General features: G+C 43.3%; 1 protein-coding gene across 3 annotated transcripts in view; it reads left to right on the forward strand.

The window, feature by feature from the left end:
• PLEKHM3 (pleckstrin homology domain containing M3) overlaps nucleotides 1-9,156 on the forward strand; it is an 86,654-nt gene extending 77,498 nt beyond the window's left edge. For all 3 annotated transcript variants that reach the window (XM_027880145.1, XM_027880146.1, XM_027880147.1), the window contains one exon: nucleotides 6,421-9,156. In XM_027880145.1, the coding sequence (XP_027735946.1) occupies nucleotides 6,421-6,598 (178 nt within the window). In that variant the 3' untranslated portion in view covers nucleotides 6,599-9,156. The remainder of the gene's footprint in view (nucleotides 1-6,420) is intronic.
• The last annotated feature ends 15,614 nt before the right edge of the window (nucleotides 9,157-24,770 follow it).

Here is a 24,770-nt window from a genome sequence, read left to right on the forward strand (position 1 = left end):
GTTTTAATACTGATTTTTATGTCCCTTTACTGATCTCTTGGGAACTGCTCTTTACAGGCCACATTACTTGGCTTGTGATCTCTGAGCTTAAACAACTCGCAAAGCACAGTGGTGAAGTCAACAGACAGTCCTTAGTTCTCCTACTTGGATAAAAATATGGAAGTGTATGTAGATAATTATGGCATAAATTCCAGAAGCCACAGCTGAGGAGAAGCTGGGGACACGCTTCCCTCCTTGATCAGGAGTGACGCAGCTCTGCGAAGAGGGGTCTGGGGGCTGCAGTTCCCATTGTTCCTGCTTGACCCTGCTGCCATGCTGCAGTGCAGTACCTCAGCCTGTGTACACAACTGTCATGGGAGGATAACACGTGGTTAAATCAAGCTGTTCTTGTTCAGCCCTGGCCTGTAGCAAATTGTTCAGCCCTGGCCCGTAGCAAAATGAAGGCCTGCTCTGTGGTTTCTCTGGAGGTAGCAATGCGGAAGTTGACTTGAAGGTCCCCTCCACTGGTGCAGCACTGGTGGTTTTCCCTCCCCTCCAGTGAGCTACCCACTTTTCTCCGCATTTGTGGGTCTTTAATATATCTCTGTCCACTTTGCACATCCGCTGGATGCAATTGACCTTAGCAGTGGGTGCTGGCATGACAGGATGAGGGGCAAGAGTCAGCATAGATGGGTGAGCCAAGATAGGGGCTTATTTACTCGTCCTCCCTGCTGCCTGGAGTGCTTCTCCAGCACCTCGGTCTATCCTGTGCTGCGTAAAAGGGAGCAGACCCTGGTCCAGAAGTTTTCCCTGCAGGGACGCTGGGTAGTGTGTCGTTCAGCCACTCTAAGGTGGCATTTATTAAAGCAGCAGTGGTGGTGGTGTTAATAGATGTCATGTCAGGCTGTGTTTAGGCTGGTCCCTGCAGCTGTTCTAGAGTGCAAGCCATGGCTGCTGTAGGTGGGGAGCCCCATCAGTGCCAGCTGGTGGTCACTGTACACCCCTTGCTGGTTGACGTCTGTAACCAGCTCACCCCTCTGCGGTGCTTCCCCCACCACATGAGCTGAGCCAATGCTTGGCAATTACAGCTCTTTCCATTGTTTCTGTGTCCTCCGGGGCCAGCCCAGGACCCAGCCCTGCCATTATAAATGAGGAGTGTCTTGAGGCTCTGCTGGCTTATCAAGGGTAACCCCTTCAGATGAAGAGGTGTATGGAAAGGAAAACTGTGGTTGTGCTTTGAATCACTGCTGGTTCCTTGAACACTGAATTGATAATTTAGAATGAATTTCAGATATATAATAATTTGAAGGACTAGGTAGTGGGCCCTTTTTTGTTTCATCTTCAGAGGCAAAGTTTTCAAAAGCAAGTCTGAAGTATTAATAGTTTTTAAGTATAATGTACAAAAAAACCCCCACAGCTGTGTCTGGGAAAGACCATGTGTCATACAAGGCGTTATCTTAACAAGCTCCTTATAGGGACAAATCAATGTCATATTAGTGCCAACTTGCTTCCATTCATTTACTACGTGTGCGTCCCTCCCTAGGCAGGCTCTTTGCATTGGTTCCTAGGCAACTGGAATAATATTGCTGCACGTGTGTGTCAGGCATTGATTGCCTTTGGGGCTTTTTTTGTGTTGTAAGTGAACACAGGCTAGTCCATTTTCCTTTTCTTTGTGTTCTGCTAAAGTCTCTGAGAGTTTTGAAGGGCACGTCTGTGATATTCACAGCTGAGCAATTCAGAAATACTTGCAGACAGGCACATGTGCCTAGTGTGGGATGGTGATCAAGCTGGAATCCCTAGGCAAGGCTTACTTCAACTGCTGTGGTTTGCTCTTTTGGGGTTCCAGGTATTTCAGTATTTTGGATGCTTGATGAATGTTTAGCAGCCTCTAAGGAAAATGTAATGAACAACCCCATTTTATGTTGCTTTTACTCTTCATGGAGGGAAAGAAAGAAGTGAAGGGTTCTAGTAAGTGAAGGGATTTGATTACTGAAATTAATTTCAAGGGCTTACTCGCTTGACCAAGTGTGTGCAAAGTCTGGCATAGGGCAAGTGTTTTTTTTAAATGAAAAAGTGGAATTTAATATATAAAATTACAAGAGAAAGGGTGGTGGGTGAATATGGCACTGCAGTGAGACAGAGGAGCTCTTTGCCCTTCTCAGCTCTGCTAAGAGCTCCTGCCTGACCTTGAGCAAGCCAGTTCACCTCTCGCTTCCCATTTGTGAGGCAGGAATGGTGCTGTATTTGCCCTTCACTGTTTGTTCATTTCAGGAATGAACAGCATAACTATGAGCTGCTTTGATTCCCTAATTGCTGTTTGGAAGCCAGACAGGTACAGCCCATGTGCATGGCACCGAAGGTGTCCTAAGAAACCTGGTAGCTTCATCCAAACACAGTCACGCTGGCCAGTCTGTCAACAGGTAAGGTTCTTAAAAGACAAAAAGCCTGTCTTTCACATGACATCCTGGACCACCTGTTGATCATCCCTGCTTTGTTATGTCTGTTTAAGGTGAAAGGTCTTCGAGGCTTCTTTGTGTTGCACCCCCCTCGTTGGGCACCTGATGCTGCCCATGGGCACTTTCATGGTGTACAGTACAGAGGAGAAATATGAGTATAATCGATTGGTTGTGCAGCATCTAGAATTACTTGAGCCATAATCCCGAGAAACATATGTGGAAAGCATGAAAAGAACATGCCAGAATTCAATTTACAAAATATTGTTATGTATATATTTCAAATGCCCAGACTTGATGGGAGATACTAACATCGGCACTTCCTCAGCATACAAGGAATGATTATATGCTTTTAATGTAGAAAGGCTTTTCTTTTGTAACTAGTAATGATAATAATAAGAGCATTATAATGCCTGTCTGGCTGTGGAAAGCTTTGCCCTTTCTCTTACGCTTTCCAGTGTAATAGAAATTATTTAGAGGATTGAATAATTCTCTGCATTTTTGTTACTCTGGTGTTCAAACAAGTAGAACATCCTCAAAACATAAGTCTCAACAGAAATTGAGTTAGGTCAGGAAAGAGGAAAAAAAAGGAAAGAAAACACCAAAATAGAGAGGAATCTATTTCAGCTGCCTTCTTGGAAGACTCAAGTCTGTATGAAAACAATGTGCAACGTTCACTAATTCTTCAAATACTGTTTGAAAAATAGCAAGATGCTGTTAATGTGCTGTATCACAATATCATTCATTAAAGAAGGAAACATGAAAGGCCTGAATGGCTACAGACTCATAAGCTTATTATCAGGGGTGTATAGAATTCTCACAAAAGATGGAGGGACTTTTTGGCCTCTAGACAAAGAAGAAGTCAGTAGTCAGAAATAATACCTGAACTGTGAATTACCTATGACAACAACAAGGGTTAAGGGAAAGATAAGTAAGTATAGTGAACTATTAAGTGAACCTTTTATAGGCTACAAAAATATTTTGTTTCTCCAGAGAAAATAAAGTAATTTTGGAATACTGAGGCTTGAAAATAGCGGTAAAAAACCCCTGTGAGTCTCTATGTGGAGATTAAGAAGAAATCTGTTTGTAATATTCTAAGAAGGAATATAAAGTTGATGGGGGTTTTGGTATCACTGGAGAATTTCTTCCAGTGAGATTAGAAATGGTCAACCAGTTGACATTCCAGGACAATTAAGACCAACTGTATTTGATATGATGAAAAGCAAAGCTGTAGATGGCTTGGGGTAGTATAGCTCCATCACTTGAAAGGGAGTAGCTTGCCATTTGCACATGGGCAGAGCAAGATCAGCATTGCCCCCCTGCACTGGTAACTCACTTCCTTTGGCAGGGAGGGAGGGATACGAGCATGTGGTCCAAGTATGCTCTCTACATGTCCCTGTGGAGAGCGTGGGACAACTTTGTTTTGCAACTCAGAGCACTTTTCCTCCAGGCTGCTACTTTGTTGTCATCTGCACGCCTCGGTTGGGGCTGGGAGTACATCAATCTTCACCAGAGAAAGCAGAAAATAGGTTTTTAGAGGAGCAGTCAGGGGTGGAGGCACCAGAATGGAGTGATGATGACAACAGTGGCTGCCAGTACTGTGAGATCCAGGGCTGGCTGTTTGTGCTGCCTCTGCTGAGTGCCTGGCCATGGAGGGGTCCTGGTCAGAGCCTCAGCTATTGCACCAGCTCTGATAAATAACAGTTCATAAATTTTTTTCTCTCTTTTGATTCTGAGGGATATGAAAGAAGTTTGTTAATTTTTCCACTGAGCTCATTTCTGAAAATCAAATTCATATTAAACCCTGTCAGTCTTTGTTTGCTCTGTTGATGGCCTTTGACTTGAGAGAGCAGGTGTGCTGGCTCCTCTCTCATCCTGCTCCATCCATTTCAGCAGCAATTTCTGATAGGTTTTGTCACTTCCATGTGTGTTGTGGAGAAATATTGGGCTAGCATGGGGAGTGGCAATGCAAGAGCACAAAATTACGCTCCTCATCAATCATTTCCCTCTAGCAACTTCCAGGGCATTGTAAATTGCTGACTAACAAGGGAGAATTAGCTTGATAAAATCACCATTAGTGTCAGGTCAGAGTAGTGTAAAGTTTTAAAGACACTGCTGTCCTCTGTCTCTTCCTCATCTATTAGTGTGTCTGTTCCTGTAGATCCCAAACCAGCAAAGCATGTAAGCACATGCTTTGTTGGAGGCAGATCAGTAATCTCAAGGAAATCACTGAGATATGAGTCCTAAGCATGTGTTTATGTGCTTTAATGGATCAGGGCCATAACACACACTCTCTGAGTACAAAAATTGTAAATATCTCTGTGTAAGCTGGTTTCTTGATTCAGAACCAGGTTTAGACTCCGTAGCTGTACTTAAAAATATGACAGTCAAGTTTTACTGCACGAGAGCAGAGAGCATGGAAGCGAATAGATGTACTACATTATACTTAGCCTTTTTCACCTTGCTTTTTTTGCTTGTTATTTGAGCTTTATCAGTTTATGCTAGATAGAAATGTGCCTCTCCAAATCTCCGCATAGCCTTCTCAAAGCTCTGCAGTTACTAAAATTTAGGCCATGTTTGGACTTGTGCATAAAACTTCAAGTGCAGCCAGATCAGGAACAGTTTTAAAAAGTTCCAGGTGAGATGCAGACACAGCCGATACGGGTTGTTTTAGCTCACAGACTTACCTCAGTATTGCCAGACCCCTTACCAAGTACTGCAGTTTGCCTTGTGGCTTCTCAGTATTTGGGGTTTGTTTCTTCATGTTTTCAATTTTTCTTCACATTTTCAATTTTTCTTCACAGTCTTGAAGACAAGAATCTTATTTCTGTGCAAAATAAGTTCAAAGCAAGCAAACAAAAAACCCTCCTAAGGTTATAACAATGGATTCTCATATAGTAATTTGACTACAATAGCTGCAAGAAGGAAAAGTGCAGGGCATTTCAAGATGTCCCACAGAATTGCTAGGGTGACCAGCACCAGTATTTCAGGATTGCTCTAAAGTTGGATGTTTTGTTGCTTTTATGACTTGATTATCCAACTGGAATCTAAGACTTTTTACCTCTGATGCTGTCATCCTTTTAGTTTTTATTTCGACTACAAAGCTGCAGCGACTTAACTCAGTACTACAGATAGTTACTTGCATTGAAAGGCTGAGAATGTCCAACTCTTTAGTTGTACCCATTCGTGATCACCAGATGTTTCATTGCTCCACAGCCACCTGGAACCTGGATCTGCTGTGACATTATGTCCATTGCCTCACAGTGTCCCAAAAGTAATCCAGTCATCTTGTCTGAGCAGCTGATTTGTTTGAAGTCTCAGTGTCACATTTGAGAACAGAATAACACAGCTTTGAATGCCAGAAGCTATAATTATGTTGATCTAGTCCAATCTTCAACAGGACACAGAACAGGCAATATCACCTCACTCTGTTTCAAATTTTACTTTGTTAAATGACAACTTCTCCTGCTGTTGAAGTGGACTGTTTTTTACTCTTTCCAGGACAGCTGACCACTGGAATTTCAATGTCATATTGTGGCTGTTGCAAATCACAGAATCTGTTTCTGCAAATGCTGAAATATATCTTATTGGAAAATAATATTGTAACTCTTCATTTACAAACCAAAGCAACAAGCTTGTCTTTCATAAAACAAAGTTGATGTTTCTTCTATGATACACCTGAATGCTAGTTACTAAGAAGAAAAGTATTAATCCTTCTAAAAATTTCTATCTGTGAAGCAGAAGTGCTGGAACAGATTCTCAGCAACTGCAAATGGATTCAAGTCAACTTATTTTAGTGATCCTGAGTAGCTTTACACCAGCAGAAGTGTGGGCATGCAAAGTGCCTTTTACAAAGCCACTCTTTAGAAACTCTTTGAGCTACCAGGATGGTTTCAAGGAATGTCTGCTGCCTGTAGTCCTCATGAAGCCCATTGCATGCTGTGCAATCATTTTGTAATTCAATTTTGACACTAATTTGTGTTTGCAGGTGTGAAAGCTGTGGTGCTGTCTTCCATTCTGAGTGCAAAGTGAAGGCTGTACCGTGCCCCAGGTGTGTGCGCAAAGAGTTGCAGAAGAAGCAGAAATCCTTCTGGAGACAACTGAATATGGACGAGAACTTTGAAGAGTCTTGCAACATGTTTGAATTGTCATACCAGAACACATGAGTTCCTTAAGGCTGGGGCCAACCTGAAGAGAATCCCTTTCCCAGCTGCCAGCTCAAGCAAATTCTCAGCTTAGCCAGGCAGAAATTTTTTTGAAAAGTATTATCTGACCTTCTTCATCTGTGAATAACAGCTGCCAAATTGGCTATAAAGCCTTGTTGGCTTTGAAATACCAATGGCTAAACTGCATTGAAGTCCAACCACTAGCTCTCATACAAAATGTGGTTTACCTGAAATGCTTTAGGTCTAGGTAATTAAGCACCTGACTTTCTTTTCCACCTCTGGAGAAGACTTTTTCTCAAGGCAGAAAATATTTGCTGCTATGACCAGGTTATTTTTTATGTTTTTCATTTAGAATTGCTGAATCATCAACTTATTTATGTGTATTATTTATTTATTAGTAGCCTTGGCAGAGGGTCTGATGGGGTGTTTCACAGAACCCAGTAGAGCAGGAATTATTTTAATTCCACTGTCTCCTTCTGATACAGACACGTGGTTCCATTTCCTCATGTTTTCCGAAAACTATTTTGAAGAGCCAGTGCATTTACATTTTAAAGGATCTGCTTGCCAAGGAAAGAAAAGGATCTCCCACCAAACTTATTGGAGGTGCTTACAAACATAAGACTCAGAATTCCTTAATTTATGTTTATATATTCATAACCACCCCAGTGAACTATTCCATATGCAGATAAGCAGGGGACTTCCTACTCTTTTTATTCAGGCTGGGTATATTGGTTCAGCTCAGTCACTGAAGTCTATGGAGTTTCATGCTTGTTATTCTTGATCTGTGGAAGGCCATGTCCTCATCTCCAGTAACATGATGTTGGCTCTGACCTCCTTCTAGTTTCACACTTTAAAGCATTTAAAGTGCCCACATTGGTTTTCTTTTTATTTCATAAAGTTTATTTTAAATGTTTTTCTAACCTGAACCTGATAAACTGATAGTCAGGAAAGTTGTCTTACCCGTTTTGGTTAGAAAATAACCTCCAAATTGTGAAACACTACTTTGCTGTTTTCATATGCAACTCGTGTCCTGCATTCTCTTTGAGCTTCAAGGCATTTTATACTTCTGTAGTGACTTCAGTGGTGGAGAGCGAAGTTCCTCGAGGTATGATTCTGCTCCACACACCTGGAACACAGGAAGTATTAACCACAGCGAATCCTATTGCGAAAGGGAAGTACATGATGGATTTAACTGGGGAGATGTGTGTCATCACTGGCAGTTTGTTTAATTCGTTGTGAGTTCACCTCCAGTGAGTAGTTAGAGATTGTCTTCCCTCCAGTCCACGTTCTTAACTCTTTTTTCCACACCCTGCAGTGAAGTGTGTATTATATACATATGAAAGCAGTCACATATATATATACACACACACACATCTATGTACAGAAAGCAAATACAGTTTCAGGGAAAAAAAGCCAGTTGCATGTATTTTTTCTCTCCTCTCACACAGGTTTGTGAAAGTGTGGAATACTGATCTTTGCTTCCTATATAATCTTCTGACTGTTTTATTCAAGATTGAAAGCAGTCTTGGTCATTGAAGCATCTCACTAATTGCTGAAGTATTTTAAATAACAGGGTACATCATGCTTATGTTAAAAAGTAAAATGCTACAGTGAGTTGCCTTGCACTGGAGTATAAGTGGTTACCTTTTCCAGCCTCCAGTCACAGAAAAAGTAGCTGAATCTGAGCTTTTTCAAGTTTGAGTGCAACTACTATATATATAGAAGCATGTTTATATCTTGTATACATTAGACAACCAGTGCCTTTCTTTTCCAGAAGTCCTTCTCTCTGTGGGATTCTTTGGAAGGAAGTGAGGGGTTTTCTGTGTTCTTGGCAAAGTACTGTAGGGATCCCCATGTTTAATAAACCTGGTGAATCATGCACCTTTGTCACTAAAATTAATACTTCCCCTACACAGTGGTGTCTTGTCTAGGCTCACTGTTCCTCATGTGAAGTGAGTTGCTTTTGGCTATCACCTTTAAAGGTATAATGTTCCTTGCAAATCCATTCCCACAAGACGAATTCCCGGCGTGTTCAGAAATGCAAACACTGGGGAAGTATTGTGGAATTAGTCATGCAAACAGGAACTGCACTGGTACTGGCTGAATAAACAGTACGCTCCCATGTTTTTCAGCATGTGTCACTACAACTAGTCCTGTGGCAAAGCCAGTAGCTCTGAAACTGTCAGGATCTGGCAGGAACTATTTTGAATTATCTGTAGATAATGTTAGGTGGTTAAAGAAAAAATGATAGTGTTTTTCATATCATCGTGCTCTGGTATTTAAGATACCTTACATTGCTGGTTCATGTCCAGCTCAGTTTGGAGAAGGCTCCTTGTGCACACTGTCAAAAACCATATGGAGTCAAGGAATCAAGGTTCAGACATTACAAACTATTAGTTACTTTGACAGATGTCCTGATCTCCAAAGTACCAGTTGTGTGTGTGGTTAGATATTGGAATTGAATTCTGGAATAACAACATAGACAGCACTGGAGTTGCTCTGGGTTTGTACAGGTATTACAGAACAGTTTCTTTGCTAATAGAGAGTTAACAGAGAATTTTAAAAAAAGTGTGATGTTGGCAAAACTGCTAGAATTAGTCATGGATCTGAAACCACTGCCATTACTAATGACAAAGAGCAAAAGCATGTTGTTACAATATGCTGTCAGTGCCCAGAGCACTATGTAAAAGGATACTGTACCATACAGACCAAATTAATTCCTTTAAAATCCAATGTTGTTGTAAAACAGCTAGTTCCTAAAATACACGTTCATTTCTACTTTGGAAAAATAATATGGCTTCATGATAGCTATAGGAGCAGACCATAATGTGGAAAATGCTGTCCTCTCAGGGATGCCCAGCTCCTATCCAAAAAATATTACTCCATATGAATGGGCAAGACAAAGTCTTTTGTCACTGCTTTTTGTAAGCATAATGGAAGGCTTGATCCTGCCCTCAGAAGGTGCCGATGCAGTAGGCAGAAGCCCTATTAATTTTTCAGGACTGCAATGCAAAAGAATAAATTGAAATTACTGCTCACATTATTAACTCTCAAAAGACCTGGCTCTAAAAGGGACATTTTCTTGACAGAGCCATCTGCAAGCAGGAGATTCAGCCTGGGGTTCTGTAGGTGGTTTGGGTTTCAGACGATGCTGTACCTGTGCATGGTTGTCTTTGCTGTACTAACAGTGCTGTGTGCTGGTCCCCACTGCTGCTCTGCACGTGGCTCTGCTCTCCAGACTTCTGGATGAGCATCAGCTGGAAAAGTTCCTGGGGTTCTTTGCAGATTGCACTTCTCTCTTGCCTCCCCACACACAGGTGAAATTATGTATTGGTACTTCTAGTATTGTCCTACCCATGCATGAAATAAATTTGAACAATGCCATTTCATTGTGAGTCAAGAATAAAATATGCCGTGTTTCTCCTTCACAGAGAAGATGCTTTCATAGCTGACTGAGGAGGAATTGATCTGTAATCCAGTTACTGCTTTTGCTTTGTACAAAACTTGTAATCAGTGTAGAAATAGGATGCTTCACTGCAGTGGACTATAGTTTCACACTCTACAGGTACTTATATTTGTTAGTCTGAGGTTATTTTAATCTAGGACACTATAGAGATCCTTATTCAAGTTTCTTTTCCTCTTTACCCTGACCATCTGCCTTTCCTTTAATGGGAAGAAGGGTATGCAAACTGCAGCGTTTTTATATTATCAACCTATAAAAAGAGAAACTTGTATTTCTTGTGTAGAAATCTTTCTCTTACCATTTTTTTTTTTCTTAGGCTGTGGAAAATGATCGGTTTGTGATGTGACAAAATATCCTGGTTGGCACATACCAATATGGGCTCACTGCTGGGATGATAGGAATTGGTAGTTGCGAGGGAAGGTACTTTTTGGTGAGAAACTCAAGTTTTTCACAGTATTCCACAAGCTCTAATGGCCCTGTTAGGAGCAAATCATCAGGGTACTTGTAGAGCTCCTCTTGTCAAGGCTTCTCTTATAATCAGGATGGTGTGTGTATTATAAGGAATTGATGATAATGTCTTCAAAGATTTTTTTAAGAAAAGCAGAGGATGTCTGTTTACAATGAAATGGGGAAGCTGCACAGTTGAATTTTGCTTTTTCCCTGTAGCAGCTGAGTTTCCCAGGCTTCCCAAGGTCACTGCCTGGATTGCAGCTTACTGTTGATCTGTATAGAAGAAATGAAATAATCACAATAATCTTTTCACTCTTTTTTTTCCTGCTGCTCAGCTGCAAGCCAGTCTCTCCTCTCTTTCTCTCACTGTCTCTGTCCCTGTCTCTACTCCCAGTGCTGAGTCTACAGCCAGACTTGGAGCTTCAATGCTCCTCGTGTTGTTTTTCAAGCGGTTGAGTCCAATCATTCTCTCCTTCGTAATTTGCCTTTCAATTTTCCCCTTCCCAGTAGGAGTGCCTTACAGTACTGTATATTAGCCTCTATCTTCCTGGTTTGGATTTCCTGATTGCATCTGCTGTTCAATTAACTTGGAGGCTTAAACTGAAACTCTCCCATGGCTGTGCCTGCTCTTTTGCAGGAGCAGCTGAGTAATTCAGTTTGGTGGTTCTGCCCTCATGAAGTGAGCTCTACAGGCTGCATACACCAGCTCTGAAGACACCAAGCTGCATGAGAACTCCTCACTTTTGCTCATTTTTGGTGCCTTAAATTTTCAAAAGTGAATAATTTTGTTAGAAATGCTCTGCCATGATGTAGTGTGTTTGCATTGGAGCTTCAACCCTTGCTCATGACAGTTTCCACCTTGCTAGGAATGGTAACCATAAAATTTATTTACTATCTATGCTTTGAGAGGGCAGTATGAGAGAGGATAGCATGGAGATGGTGTTGGGTTTTATTACCTATATTTTTGAGGCTACTTGTGCTTCTCAGCCAGAAATGCAGTTGTGCTTTTGCGAGACCTTCAGAAGAGGTGCATATATAATAGTGGCAAGTATTGGGAGTTAAAATGGGGTCAGGTCACATGCAGTTCCTCCTGGAACCACTGGCCAGTCCACACCACATAGTGAGGGACTCCCACATGGCACTCCCTACTCAAATGCACACCTGGATCTAGTGCTGTGGGAGTGAAGGCATTTCCTCAAAGCTCATTTTTAATGCCCTGGTTCTCTGAAGGCTAACCCAGTGAGGGTTTGCTCAGCCTTGCCTTAGAGAGAGGGTAACCTGTTTAAATTTTAGCATTATTTGCTAAAGTATGTGGTATGTTTCAGCCTGGGGCACAGGTTCATGCTGACTGTGATCTTAGAAGTCCACATTTGATGCCGATAACCCAAATCCCGTTTGACAGTGGCAGTGCTTTTGCTGCATTGTAGCAGTACAGTGAGGAGACAGCCTGGATGATAATGTGCAAAGTCCTTCTTTACTTGAAAACCGTGGTGTGCCCATGCTGGCCTGATTCATATCTTAAAATGCCAGTTAAGGTGGCCATTAATCCAAATTGCAAAGGTGCCACATGTGGTCAGCATCAGGGGTATCCAGGCCTGGAGAGCTATCAGCTGTCTAGGACCAAAGTGTAGTAGACTTTGTCTATGTGCACAAGTGTCAGTGGCTCAATTATTTATTTATTCCTGTCTAATCCACATGTTAAACCAATGTAAATCCTCAAATACACAGCATTGTTTTGGTGGAAAAAGGATTTGGTTTAGTTTTGCTTAAGCAATTGTCTACCAAGTTGATTTTGCTTAAACTGAAGTGTGCTTTTAGGCTGATTTTTAATGGCATCAATACCTGTGAAACCAGCTTAGCTTATATCAGTCCCTGCTACACTTGAGCTAAGCAAAAGTAAGTCATGAGCAAAATGTGTGTTTGATGGGTGTTAAGTGATAAAGGCAGCTCCCAAATCAACTTTAGTTCAGTCGAGGCAGTTAAAAGCCAGGGAAAGCCAGGCACGAGCAGCAGAGCGCAGTGGCTGATGTGGTCCCTGGCAGTCTGGGCTTTCCTTCCTGCCAGAGCACCAGCTCACCTGCAGCATTTGCAGTGAGTTGTATCATTGCTGGCAGTGCACCCTGAGTTTTTTGAAAACCATTATGTGTGTGTGCTACTCTGTTAACTTATTTGCAACATCGTTGTGTACGTTCCGTTGTTCTTGTGTTTGCATTGTTGTTTTGGGTTTTTTTACTTTTGACAAGGATTTTTTTAAATTATCTGCAACTTCTAGGCAACAGTCTTAATTTATTATTGATGTGTAAAGATGTTATAATATAAATTCACTGAGTTGAATTGCTTGTAGACACTTGAGCAGGGTTTATTTGGGTTCACTTGTGACAGCATCATAGCACCAGTCCCTCGTGTATAAAGGCAACTCTCAATAAACACTAAAAAAAAGTTACTCGTCCTTTTTAATTTGCCTCCCAGTGGGCACCATACCAGAGGTAGAGCAAGCTTTGAAAGAGTGATAGTTTTCTTAAAAAGGCTAATCTACTGGTGAAAGTCTTCCAAATCTAGGAAAATTATGATACTCAATGTTCCTGCGTCTCAGCCAGGTCTCTGGAATTACTGTCGATGTCTGTATTGGGCTCTGTGGGTTTGGATTCCCAGTTAAATTTGTTAAGTGTTTTTGGAAAGCCACAAATTCTTGGATTTTTACTGGTGCTGACCCCCTCGAAAGCTCCCAGGGGAGCTTACTGGGAGCTATGGCTTTCAGGCACCTTTGGATACAGAGTTCCTGGGAGTCATGCAAGTGGCAGCTGCCCACTGCATGGCTGTCACATGGACCTCTGCCAGAAGGGTCCAAGCTCAGGGCTTTAAATCCTGAGTAAGGGAGGCATCTCCCAGCTGGAGTAAAGGGACCACTGGGGGCCTGGAAGGGTAGGATTTTGCCCATGTTGTAAGGGTTTTCCCACTAATGTAGGGTGTAGGAGCAGCCACGATTCCTGCTTTTCTCGGTTGCTTCTGCAGCTCCCTGAAGCTGTGAATGTGGTGACTAAGGATTGCAGCACTGAGACGTGGTGGAGCTCACAGGCCTAAACCCCCTGCCTGAGAGCCCCCAGAGAAATCTATTCCCGGCACTGTGCTCTGGCAGCTTTCACACAGGAGGATATATCCCCTCCCTCACTGTCCTCCTGCCCCTCATCAGAAAGACCAGGGGTCCATCAGAAATGTCAATCGTCTGTCCTGCAGGAACCTTTGGACTTCATCCCTGTGATGAAATCAGCTACAAGCAGGGAGTTAATGTTTGATGAAGATCACACAAGCTGCACAAGAAAACCATGTGCAAGGCCTTCTCTTCCTCCTTATTTGCTTTACAAGGTGAGCGAATTCTGTTATGACATCTCCTTCCCCTTTCACTGCCACCTTCCCTCCTCACTTCACCCTGTAAGAGGTGGTGGGAAAAAGCATCCACCCAGAGCAGAGACCATGGGGACAAGGGAGCCCTGGGAAGAGCATGCCAATTGCAGCTCCAGCTCTTCTCTGAAAGGTCAGGGCAGTTCATTTTTTAAAGACTACCCTTCGAGCTCTTTGACCAAAATTAATATTATTTGGTTTAATATGTGAAGCTGATTGGTTTTCTAAAAGGTGGTGGAACTGGAATGCAGCTCTCCTTTTGGGAATAAGTCACAGTGCCTGCAAGTTTATGAAGTCCTGAGGACACAGTCTAAAATAAATGAAATAGTGACCAGAACTTTGCTCTAGGCTCAAGGAAACAAATCCTTTTTTCTTTACCCTTTTCCATAATATCATACCTGTATCCATGTGTGATACAATCCTGATTACAGTACAGTAATAGAATAACCCAAGTGGAGCTAGTGTCCTCCTCCTTTCTTTAGGGACTGAGAGGGATCTTCCAGGTCTGAGGCTTACCATACTTTTTCAGTGAAAGCACACTGAGAGCAAATGAAAATATTCTGGGAGTGTGTGTACATAGCTCTGGACTCTCTCATTAAAAGAGGTCTTGTTTAACTAAATACTCTCCAAAATAGTGGTCCCGTTTAGGGGTCTGAGTATTACCAGTAGGAGAAGGTGGTGAAAAGTATCTCAGATAATCAAGTGTCACAATTAAAACCAGACAAAGTCTACGAGGCAAGCAGGAGTAAATTCCATCCATTTTAAGTGTAGACAAATATAAAACTTGGCATTGAGGCTGTAAACATGCTAAAAAGTCAGTCCCTTGTTTGTAGTAAGTGACTTTGGATTTTCTATAGTTGAGTTTGAGGCATTAGCATTCATTTAGATGCCTAAAAAGAAATTGTAAGGCTCATCTGAAAAGCAAGAGAAGTCAGGTAAAAGCTTGTGTTAAGGGCTGAACTTCCATTGACTTGAAAGTTCAGAGGTATTTAGCATGCAGGTGCAATATTATGTATTTAGAGGTGACTAAGAAGGAATTGTTAGTAAAGTTAGTTATTGCTTTAAAATAAAGTGCAAATCACTGAATCTGTGTAAGAAAGTAATAAATGCATGGAGCATTTCAGTCCAAAGTTCTTTCCTAGCAGTAAAGATTATAAATTAATCTCATTTCTGACTGCAGGCAAATACCTGAAGTGCAGCAACTAAGTCATGAAACATGAGGAATGTCTCTCTACTGGCTTGTACCTTCACCTGCGAAGTAATCCCACTGATTTCTAAGAGCAGGGGGTACAGACTCTCATGGGAGCAAGGATAGGATGGAAAACAGTCCCCAGCACCATTCTGTCATCAGACATTGGCACGCAATTGCCTGTGACGCTGGTGAATATTGTTTGTTGTGTACATATTGCAAAGTGTCCTGCTCTGGGTTGGACTCTGCACTTCTGAGGAGCACTTGTCTCTGATTTAGCAGATAACATGATCGATCTTTTAAGCAGATCCAAGCTCTGATCGCTCCAATGAAAGCTGCAGTTTGTGAAAGAACCAGAGCTGGGATCTCAGTGTTCAGAGACATAAGCTGTGGCAGTGTACAAAATAGACAGATTCCTTGTGAAATACATGTGCATCTAGCACAGCGTTAACCCTGGGTGATCACAGGTAAAAGAGGGCAGAAACATAATAAAATACAGGTCTCTACTGTAGATATTTACATAGTATTGACATTGTTAGCTGTGCTTAGAGATTTATGTCAAGTGTTACTGCAGTGTCATAAAACAATAAAGTACTTCTGTGAAGGGCTTAGGGCAAAGGGGAGGTAGAGAAGTCTCGCTATATAAGGCCCTCCTCCAGCATCCGTGGTAATCCACGGGAATGTTTCCATAGCTGTCGGCAGGAGTGGTGTGGAGGCCTGCTAGGGGAGGGCAAACAGAAGCACTTTTACTATGTTGAAAGCAGGTAACTTGTGATTTTGTCTCAGGGATGATATTGCCACCACCACGTTATAGGAGCCAAACACAGCTGTAAGTCGACCTTGCAATGAGTGGAGAGAGGTGGGGGTTCTTCCCAGCAGCTGGGGTGTCCTCTGTTGTTCCATAGGAATGCTGACAAGGACCCATAAAATCTGAGAGATTACATTGAGAAAAATACTGTGTTTGGGGTGGCCAGGAGGCAAAAAGGTCAATAGTCCAGTTTCTACACAGCATACCCTGGACTCTGCAGACTGCCAGCTCTAGGCTGTTGCAGGTCTGCTTCTCGTACTGGGCTCACAGTAGGCTCCTCCACATTCTGGCTGCAGGACCAGACTTCTCAGCTGAGCTCAGTGTTTATATGTAGTGGACCAAACTGAAATGCCAAGCTCAGTCAGAGCACTAGGAGTTTAGGTCCAGGCGTGGTGCCTGCCTGTCCCGGGGTCTCCAGTTTGTCCTGCCTGCTTTTTGTCTCTGCTCTTCATGAGATTAGGGCAAGGTTTCTTCTCCAAGCCATGCCAATACATGGGACTTGTTAGTCTTGTGGAAAAGTATTGGTCTTCCACTAGAGGTGGTTCCTACGTAGCTGTTCCCTGGGTAGATACCACTGTATGGGAAAGTGTTTTCCCACTTCATTCCAAATGCAGAAGGTAATTCTTTTTAATCAAGGTATTTAGTAGAAGTGTTCCCCATCATAGCAATCCCACAGCTGTCCTGCAAGGGGTAGGAGAATTCCTGCTTCCTGATTCTGCTCTGGACAATGCTTCTCAAAAATCAGTTAGCTTCAAGTAAGGGAAGTATCTCTGTGAGAAGGGACATTTCAAAGCCCTTCATAAACCTGTCTGTTGCTGCTGGTCTGGGTTGTTTTGCTTTCCACATCAGGAACCAGAGTGCTCCACACCTGCTGGTCTTCACTGTTCTCTGAGGGAGCTGATATGAGCTGTTTGGAGAACACATGGGTAGGAGTTGAGCACTTCAGCATCTGACCCCATGTCTGTTAACTGTCTGAATTAATTTAGAGCCTAGGCATTTGGATGAGCATTCCATGCTTCCTTCTCAAAAGCATTGTCCATGCCATTTTCTGTCCCAGATTATATTTTAAAAGCTAATTAATAAAGTTGAAATCTGTTCCTCACTTGTCAGATACATCAGCCTCCAAACTCCAGGGTTAACTTCATACTGGGGCAGCTCTCAGACTCTGTGGGCTCACTCCTGCCAGATTTCAGCGTGAGACTGGGTTGGTCCCTACTGGGAGGTGTCACAGTGGCAATAAACACCTCAGCCCCATGGCACCTGTTGTTCCTTTCTTTCCTTCAGTCCTCAGATTCGCTGCTGCTGGAGATGCCCAGGTTCATTCCCTTACTGTCAACAACACCACAGGCTCCTACGCCTCAGGGCCACCACCTATGCCCACAGAGCGCTGCAGGACACCCTGTCCTTGCATCCCACTGACCTCGTGCAAAACAAAGGTATGTTGAGCCCATTCAGTAAGAGGTGAGTAGTCTCTCTCCCACGTGTACCCAGAGCAGAATGCTGTGGCACCAGCATCTTCTTAGCTTTGTGTGTGATCTTTTCCCATGAATATCTCAGTGGTGTCCTCATCACATGAGCTCTTCAGCCTCTGGGATGGTGAGACAGCCTGAGAGATTGAGATGACCCTTCTAGTTTTCACATCTTTCTCTGCAGACCCACGCATTTAAAATTATTCGCTTTACCCTTCTCTGTAGGAATTTGCAGGGGCCCTTGGGGCAAACTGCTTGGGACTGGCAGGGACTTGCAGGCAGGAGAAATGCAGAGCAGAGCGTGTTTCTCGCTCCTCATGCTTCTCTTTTTTTTATTGACCCGCCTCAGTGATTGGAAAGGACCCATGTCCCGTGTTCCACCTCCAGCCCCCACCTCCAGCCCCCTCGGCCCCCTCTTCTTCCCCAGCCGCACAATTGTCACCGCCAATTAGTGCATTGTTAGGGCACACAATGGCGCTGTGGCCACTGGAATGGGCCGCTTTTGTGCGTCTCCAGTCGGCTGTAGGGGCAGTCAAGATTCATTTAGGGCCTTACACAACATGGACAGAAAATACTATCAGAAAAGCAAAAGGGGGAATAAAGAGGGAGAGAGAGGCAGCGAGGGGGGTGAGTCTGCTATTCAGGGGTTAGCCCAGCCGCATGAAAGGCCCAAGAAGCAGTGCCACATTGAAGCCGCCCCTTGGAACACAAAAAGGAACCAGGGCTTAATAGTAATTAGTGGGCAAACTGCAAAGAGCACCGTGGCTCTCCAGTGAATTGTTCCTGCACTTACTGCCATCGCTGCCCCTTCCCCCCCTTCCCCCTTCCCTCCGGTCTGGCTGGGAGGGGAGCAGCTCGGGGGTGGGAACTGGCAGCCCTCCTTTACCCACCGGCTCTGGGGAGGCCTCATCTAGCTTTTCTTTGTGGCAGGTAAATTGGATTTCATTCTCCAAAGCTCGTAGCCAATTACAGGAGGTACTTTGCAGCCAGGGCAGGGGTATGGTTTTGGAGTCAGCACCGCGCCCGTGTCAAGGACCTTTAAAGCAGCCCTGTCCCTTTTTGCAGCCTGGCACGACATACCTTGAGGCTGGGCTGTGTTTGTCTGTGGTCTGTCCCTCTTCCCCCAGCAGAGACTTGGAGGTCACTGCTGTTGTTCTCTTTTGCTTCAATTTCCCTCTTTGCTCATAAAACAGTCACCTGCAACTCTGTCAGCTTAGGAAGGGTGAGGAATCTGCTCAGGCTGAAGACCAAACCTTGCCCACCCTTCTCCACAAAAGTCTGCACAGTGCAAACACTTACCTTCACCTCTCTCCCCTCATATCTATGCCAGCTCTCAGTCAGACTAAGGCCTTCACTGATACATACAGAAATTCTTAAAGCACATTTTGTCCCAGCACACCTTAGGATTGTCTTGGGTAGCTGCATTAGTGTGCAGCTGAATATGTTTAATCGCCGCTTCCGTAGAGATCATCACCTTGTTGCTATTGTCAGTCTCAGATCATCTCCTGAACTGCCCATACTAGGTTTAGTCAGGAGCCTGTGTGCCCAACAGAGTCAGCTCTGTCTTGGGAACATACAAAATTATAAGAACCATAAGTCAGGTTTGACCTCACATAAACATCCTTAAATATTGAGGAGAAATTCAGAGCATCTTAGCCCAAATGGAAAGTATGCAGAGACACAAAATTAAGAATCATTCCTTTTATGTTGTCAGGGAATCTAAATAAAATCTATGGAAGGAAGCTGGAGGGCCTGATCGTTAGTTTGTTGGTTCTTCTCAGATAATGGCTGTGCATTTCAGCTATCCTTGAATAGAGGGGTGCTGGAACAGATGCTCATCTCAAGCAAACCACACACAGTCCCAAAAACTTAAACTGGGCTCTTGCAGATTCAGCTCAGTATAAATTAGATCAGACACCAGCTGACCAAATTTAGTAGTCTCAGCTGGAAATATTTCCAATCTGCAGCACATAAGGTACATACAAATGCACACATAGAGTTCTGGACCACGATCTCACTTCTGGTAGAGACTGAAAATACCTCCTCATTTCCTCTGTTAGCTACAACAGTCTCACATTTCTTAGATACCTGAGCAAGCTTAGGAAATGCAGATGCTGCTGCAGCACCAGTCTTTTTCCATGACCTGGAAGCCACAGCTACTCTGTATGTCTATACAAAATAGGTTTGATTGTATTAGAACAGTGAAAATAAGATTCACAACCAAGACTTCTTGTCTATCCAGAATCCCATCACGGGTTTCACACGAGGCTGTGGGCAGCGCAGCAGGCATCAAGGACTCAGCTGGTGTTGCTGGGATGGCTCCCACATTACAAACACGATCAGGGAGCTCTCAGTGTATGTGTCTCACAGACAGAGCTGGTTGAAGGCACTGTCTCGCAACACAGAACGTGTCTGTCTCTCACCAGCCGCAACACATCCTCTCTCTGCTAATTAGCAACACCCCTGGCAGAGTCTCAGCTGAAAGGATTACGCTGTCTTCTCACCTTGCATTTTCCCTTCCTCCTCCAAAGAGGGATGTTTAGTCCTGTCAGGATGCAGCCTGGCTAGCCCAGGTAAGGAATCTGCCTTGTTCCCCTCCAGACTGCCTGTCTATCAGAAGGAGGTTTTGTCTCTAGGACAGTCAGTCTGGCCCTGACTGAAGGCGCCTGCAGCCTTGCATCCCTGTAGCATAGTGCCAGAGACTGTAAGTCTCGTGCTCTAGTGGAACAGAAACAGGGAGCAGCGTCTGCAGCAGGAGCCAGAATGGTCTTTTTCCAGTTCAGGACTGAGTGGTTGATTTCCCATCTCTCTGTGGCCATAAGGGCAAACCACAGAGTTCTGCCGTCTGCAAAAGCAAGGAGAATTACCTGTCCTTTCTTGCACTTTTTGTATTCCTTGGCTGCTCAGCCCAAGAGCAGTTTGTACATTCAGCACCTGGCACAGGTGGAAGCAGGCACAGTAGTTTCAGTGCACTCAGTGGAATCCTGTCTGCCTTGTGACAGTGTAATGGCTGGAGGTCTGGCAGTGCCAGTCTGTGGGAGGCCTGGAGAAGGGTTCAGCTGCTCCTTTGCCCCAAATAGTGGCACAATTAAATTCACTGGCATAATGGAAATACATACAGCATGAATTCTCCTGCAGCTGGACAGGCTTCTATGAGCAAAAAGCTAAACCAAGCTACTCCACTGTTTTTGTGCCATAGTGAAGATTCTGGCCTCTGTGAACCCCGTCTTCGCAGCAGTTGCGCCACCTTTTTTGTCAGTTTGTTGCTTATACAAGATCAGTTTGATTGTATCAGTTTGATAAAAAGATCTGTAAGAGAACTTCACAACTTGGTCATCAAATATTTTTGGCAACTCACTTGTGGGATATTTTGGAGCACTTTCTTGCATCACCGGGACATGTCCCAAGCAGGGTAACATCATCGTGTCCTTGAGGTTGCTGCCCATGGCAGTGTGGTACAGGATTTAGAGGATGGATTCCTTCTTTCTCCCAGCAAATCTCTTGATGCACTCCAATTCTCTGACACTAGTCCCTGCCCTTATGGTCACGGAGAGCTGGGAAATCAACCCCTCAGTCTTGAGCTGGAAAAAGACTATTCTGGGTCCTGCTGCAGATGCTGCTCTCTGTTTCCATTCCATTAGAGCACATAAGGGTCACTTGCATGTGTTAAATCTTCACATCTAACTAATACCTGAATGTGAATGTTGCTAACAACATCCTTTCCAAAATCACTTTGACCTGTGTATTACCTTATCCCTTGAATGACTTGTAGAAGGAAGTAATCAAAATGTGTGTAGTTCCAGCTAGTGCTAATTGCCTTTCCATCTGTTTCTGGCTCTTTTTATTTGTGTCCAATAAATGTTGATTTTGCAGGGATTTTAATGTGTATTTCAACATAATTTAGTTCATTTCATGTGAATGACATGAGTCGCTAAATCTTAGCTCCAAATATTCCTCCAGCCCTGTGTCAAGCACTTCAAGGATGTCAGAAGCAGATAGGGAAAATCTGAAGTGCCTGATCTTAGCAAGAATGCCTGAAAGGTCAGGGAGAGGACATTGTTTCGGGAGGTCTCTGGCTTTGATACTTACTCTCTGGTTCATGGAAACATGAAAACACAGGTTGTGTGTGTTGTATATGAGTGTTCTCCTTCTAGGGTACTATAGAGAAGTACACATACAGGATAAAGTTTCAAACGTGTGATTTTTAATTGATTCTGATCTTGAGTGAGCAATGTGGATGTTGTAAAGGAGTACAATTTCTGGAAGTAAAGATCCCTTGAGGTTGCCTCAGAAGAGTCCAGAGTCACCGTATCTGAAAAATCTTGATCACAACATCTTGAGAGGTTAGTGAAGAAATGCAGTCAAACGGGCTTGTGTGTTTGAAACTTGTTTTGATTATATGAAACTCTGTATTTTCAGGAAAGGCCAGACTGAATTTGAACTATTCTGAACACAGAATGAAGTTGCTTTTAACAACAGCAGTTATTATCATATGTTTTGCACCAATTCATAGAATTTTAAGGCCAGGAGAGACCACCCATAACTGCAGATGTTCAAACTGAGAGCAATTTCTTTGTAAAGTGCCAGTTCAGCAGAGACAGAAAGTTTCTTGGAAACATTTCTGTTTTGACTGACCAACTTTCTCTGAAAGCCAGGCAGGACCTAAGGAACAAATCCTCACCCAGCAGATTCCTGGCTGAATTCTGACCGGTTTCCCAGAAAGATCCTGACATCCCAGGATTTCCATGTCCCAGAACCTCCCCAGTCTGTGCTCCCAAGGCCTCCCTGTGCAAGGGGCTTCTAGGACTTGCACATGTTGTGACAAGAAACCTCCTAGCTCTTTGTGCAGGATTTCTCAGAAGTATGGGCAGCTTGCCTGTTTGGAACAAACTGGTGGTGGTTTTTTGTTTGTTTGTTTGTTTTTGTTTGTTTGTTTTTGGGTTTTGTGTTTTTTGTTTGTTTGTTTTTGGGGTTTTTTTTGTGTGTGTGTTTTTTTTAAATTTTTTGTTTTAAAATGTTTGAATTTTCCATAAAGCAGAAATTACAAGTTTCAGCCAGCTTCAATCCAGGCTGCTTGACTCTGTTCTTAAGAGGATTTTGCACATTGGCCATTACAAATTTGCGTCCTAACTTTGAAATATTTGCCACAGCCTTTTCAGCCAGAGATTCCTCTAAACTGTCCCTCTTTTTACTGGAATGGAAAACTACATAGTACTTCTGTCTCTGGAAATAATGTAATGCAACTGTAACAGATAATATTTTAATTTTGGTGTAAAACAAGCAAATAGAAACAAGCTTCCAGAGGTTGTGACCTGAAGCAGGTCAGGGAAAGCTGAACTGCTTTCAGAAGTTTCACCCTGAAGGTCTCTCACAGCAAAGCAGAGTGCAGGAAAAGGGCAGAAAAAGGAAATACCTACTGAGAGATAGTGTTGATCAGAACAGCATTGGTCTGAAGATTAATCAAGCAGTAATTAGTCTACATTCTTATTATTTCATAGAGACACTTGACAGCTCCCATGTATGAGTTGGGGTTTTGCTTTAGTTATGAGGTCAGAGTCAGAGCTGGTGAAGTCAGGAGCCTGGCTAGGGGTTGGGCTTCTCAAGTCTTCACCAGTCTTCAGAAGGCAACACTTCTATCTTTGCATGCCGGCTCCCAGGAGGTTACAGGGAAGTGGTGACGGTCTCACCTCAGTGCATGTAGAGGGTTAGATGTGCTGTGTGGCAAATCACGGCTTCCTGGCTGTTAAGGTCACTTTTGCTGGAGTTTCAGATCAGACAGAGCAAAACTTGTGGGATTCATGGGAAATGCCCTGCTCTCTCAGCTAGGAAGAGGGCTAAGTTGCTCAGAGTACTAGAGCGGCAAGAAAAAATCTCAGATTCCATGCTTTGAGACTGCTCATTTTGCAGCTTTCCCAAGAGCTTGTTTCACTTACAGCTACAAGCATACAAATATATGTGTGATACAGTTACCCTGCTTGGAAATCCCAGCGGAGCAAAGTATTTAACTCTGAAAAATGTTTGGAGTAACTTCTTTGCAATGTATAGAGCAGCAAGAGTTTCAGAAACAATCTAAACTGTATTTAAACAGTCATTACTGCTTTCTGGGTAAATAACACATGTTTTTAAAATGGTCTCTATACACAATAGACGCTAACACAATAAATCCTAATTGCTCTGAAGGACCCATTAGGCTCTATCAGGTCAATACATGGCGGAGGTTTTTTGAAAGTCACTCACCCTGTTGTTACATAAGCCACAATTTGAAAGTCCATAAATAAGTATTTGCCCAATGAAGAGTGAGGGCTTTGCTAGGGCCATACTAATTTATCATGTCAACTTCACTATGGGGACTGTTTTCTTTTCAAGGGCCTGTGGGACAAAGAAAAAAAAAAAAAGAAAGAGAAAAGAAAAGCATAACATGATATGCTTCAAAAACTACATATCTGAAATGTTTCAGACATTTCAGGCTGTGCTGTACCCCTCAAGAAAATAAAATGTAGGGAATTTCACTGCTTTCTCATTATCTCAGCATTCTGTGAATCACAGCAAGGAGATTTGAAGATCAGTCATGGCTGTGGCATGGCAGAAACCTGCCCTCATCCCCCCACAACCCTCCTGCACCTTTAGGCCAGGGCCCTGATCCTGCCTTTGCATGCTGTGGTAGTGGCACCTCGGGACAGGAACATCCTTTTGATATACCAACCATGCCTCATGGAAAGGGGTCCCAGTGCCTGGGGACACCAAAGAAAACTAATTATGTACATTTTCTGTGCACTTATATGTACAAATATTGTTAAGTAATAACTGATGAGTCTGGCAAGCATAGTTTTAAATGCAGACACTCTTCCTGATTTTACTTTGGTCTTACGTGAACCTCTGGTAGCACTTTACAAACTGCAGCATTTGTGTCAGGTGTTGCTAAAGTCTGTGTCACTGTTTTGGATTAATTCACTCAGAAGTTGTCTAGTTCCATGTAGCAATTTGGATATGACTAGAGTTTGGCGTGGCTTTGTTTTCCTGGAGTATGTTAAGGTGTGTAATTGTACAGGTAAATATAAAACCAAATTGTATTGATGTAAGCTAGGATTTTGAAGGGAATTTCAACATGGTAAAAAAATCATTCAAGTGGTTTAAATCCGAATTCCTGTGTCCAGCCTTTAAATTGTCTGGCCAGAAGGGAAAATGTTTGCCCCTGCTGCTGTTGCACTTCGGTAAGATTTGGGTGCCAGGGTCCCTCTGCAAATGCCTGCAGTGATTCTCACTTTGCCCTGCCTCCTCACAAAGGGCTAAGAGCCCCTCTGTCTCCCCACCTGCTGGACCCCTCCTTCCTGTGTATGAGCAAGGACCTTGGTCTCTTATTTAGGACCACTCCGCTTCAGGTCCTGTATCACAAG

The sequence above is a fragment of the Empidonax traillii genome, unplaced genomic scaffold, assembly GCF_003031625.1.
Source record: "Empidonax traillii isolate 1590-97213 ecotype Southwest subspecies unplaced genomic scaffold, ASM303162v1 scaffold65:size4453928, whole genome shotgun sequence".
Taxonomy (NCBI): Eukaryota; Metazoa; Chordata; class Aves; order Passeriformes; family Tyrannidae; genus Empidonax; species Empidonax traillii.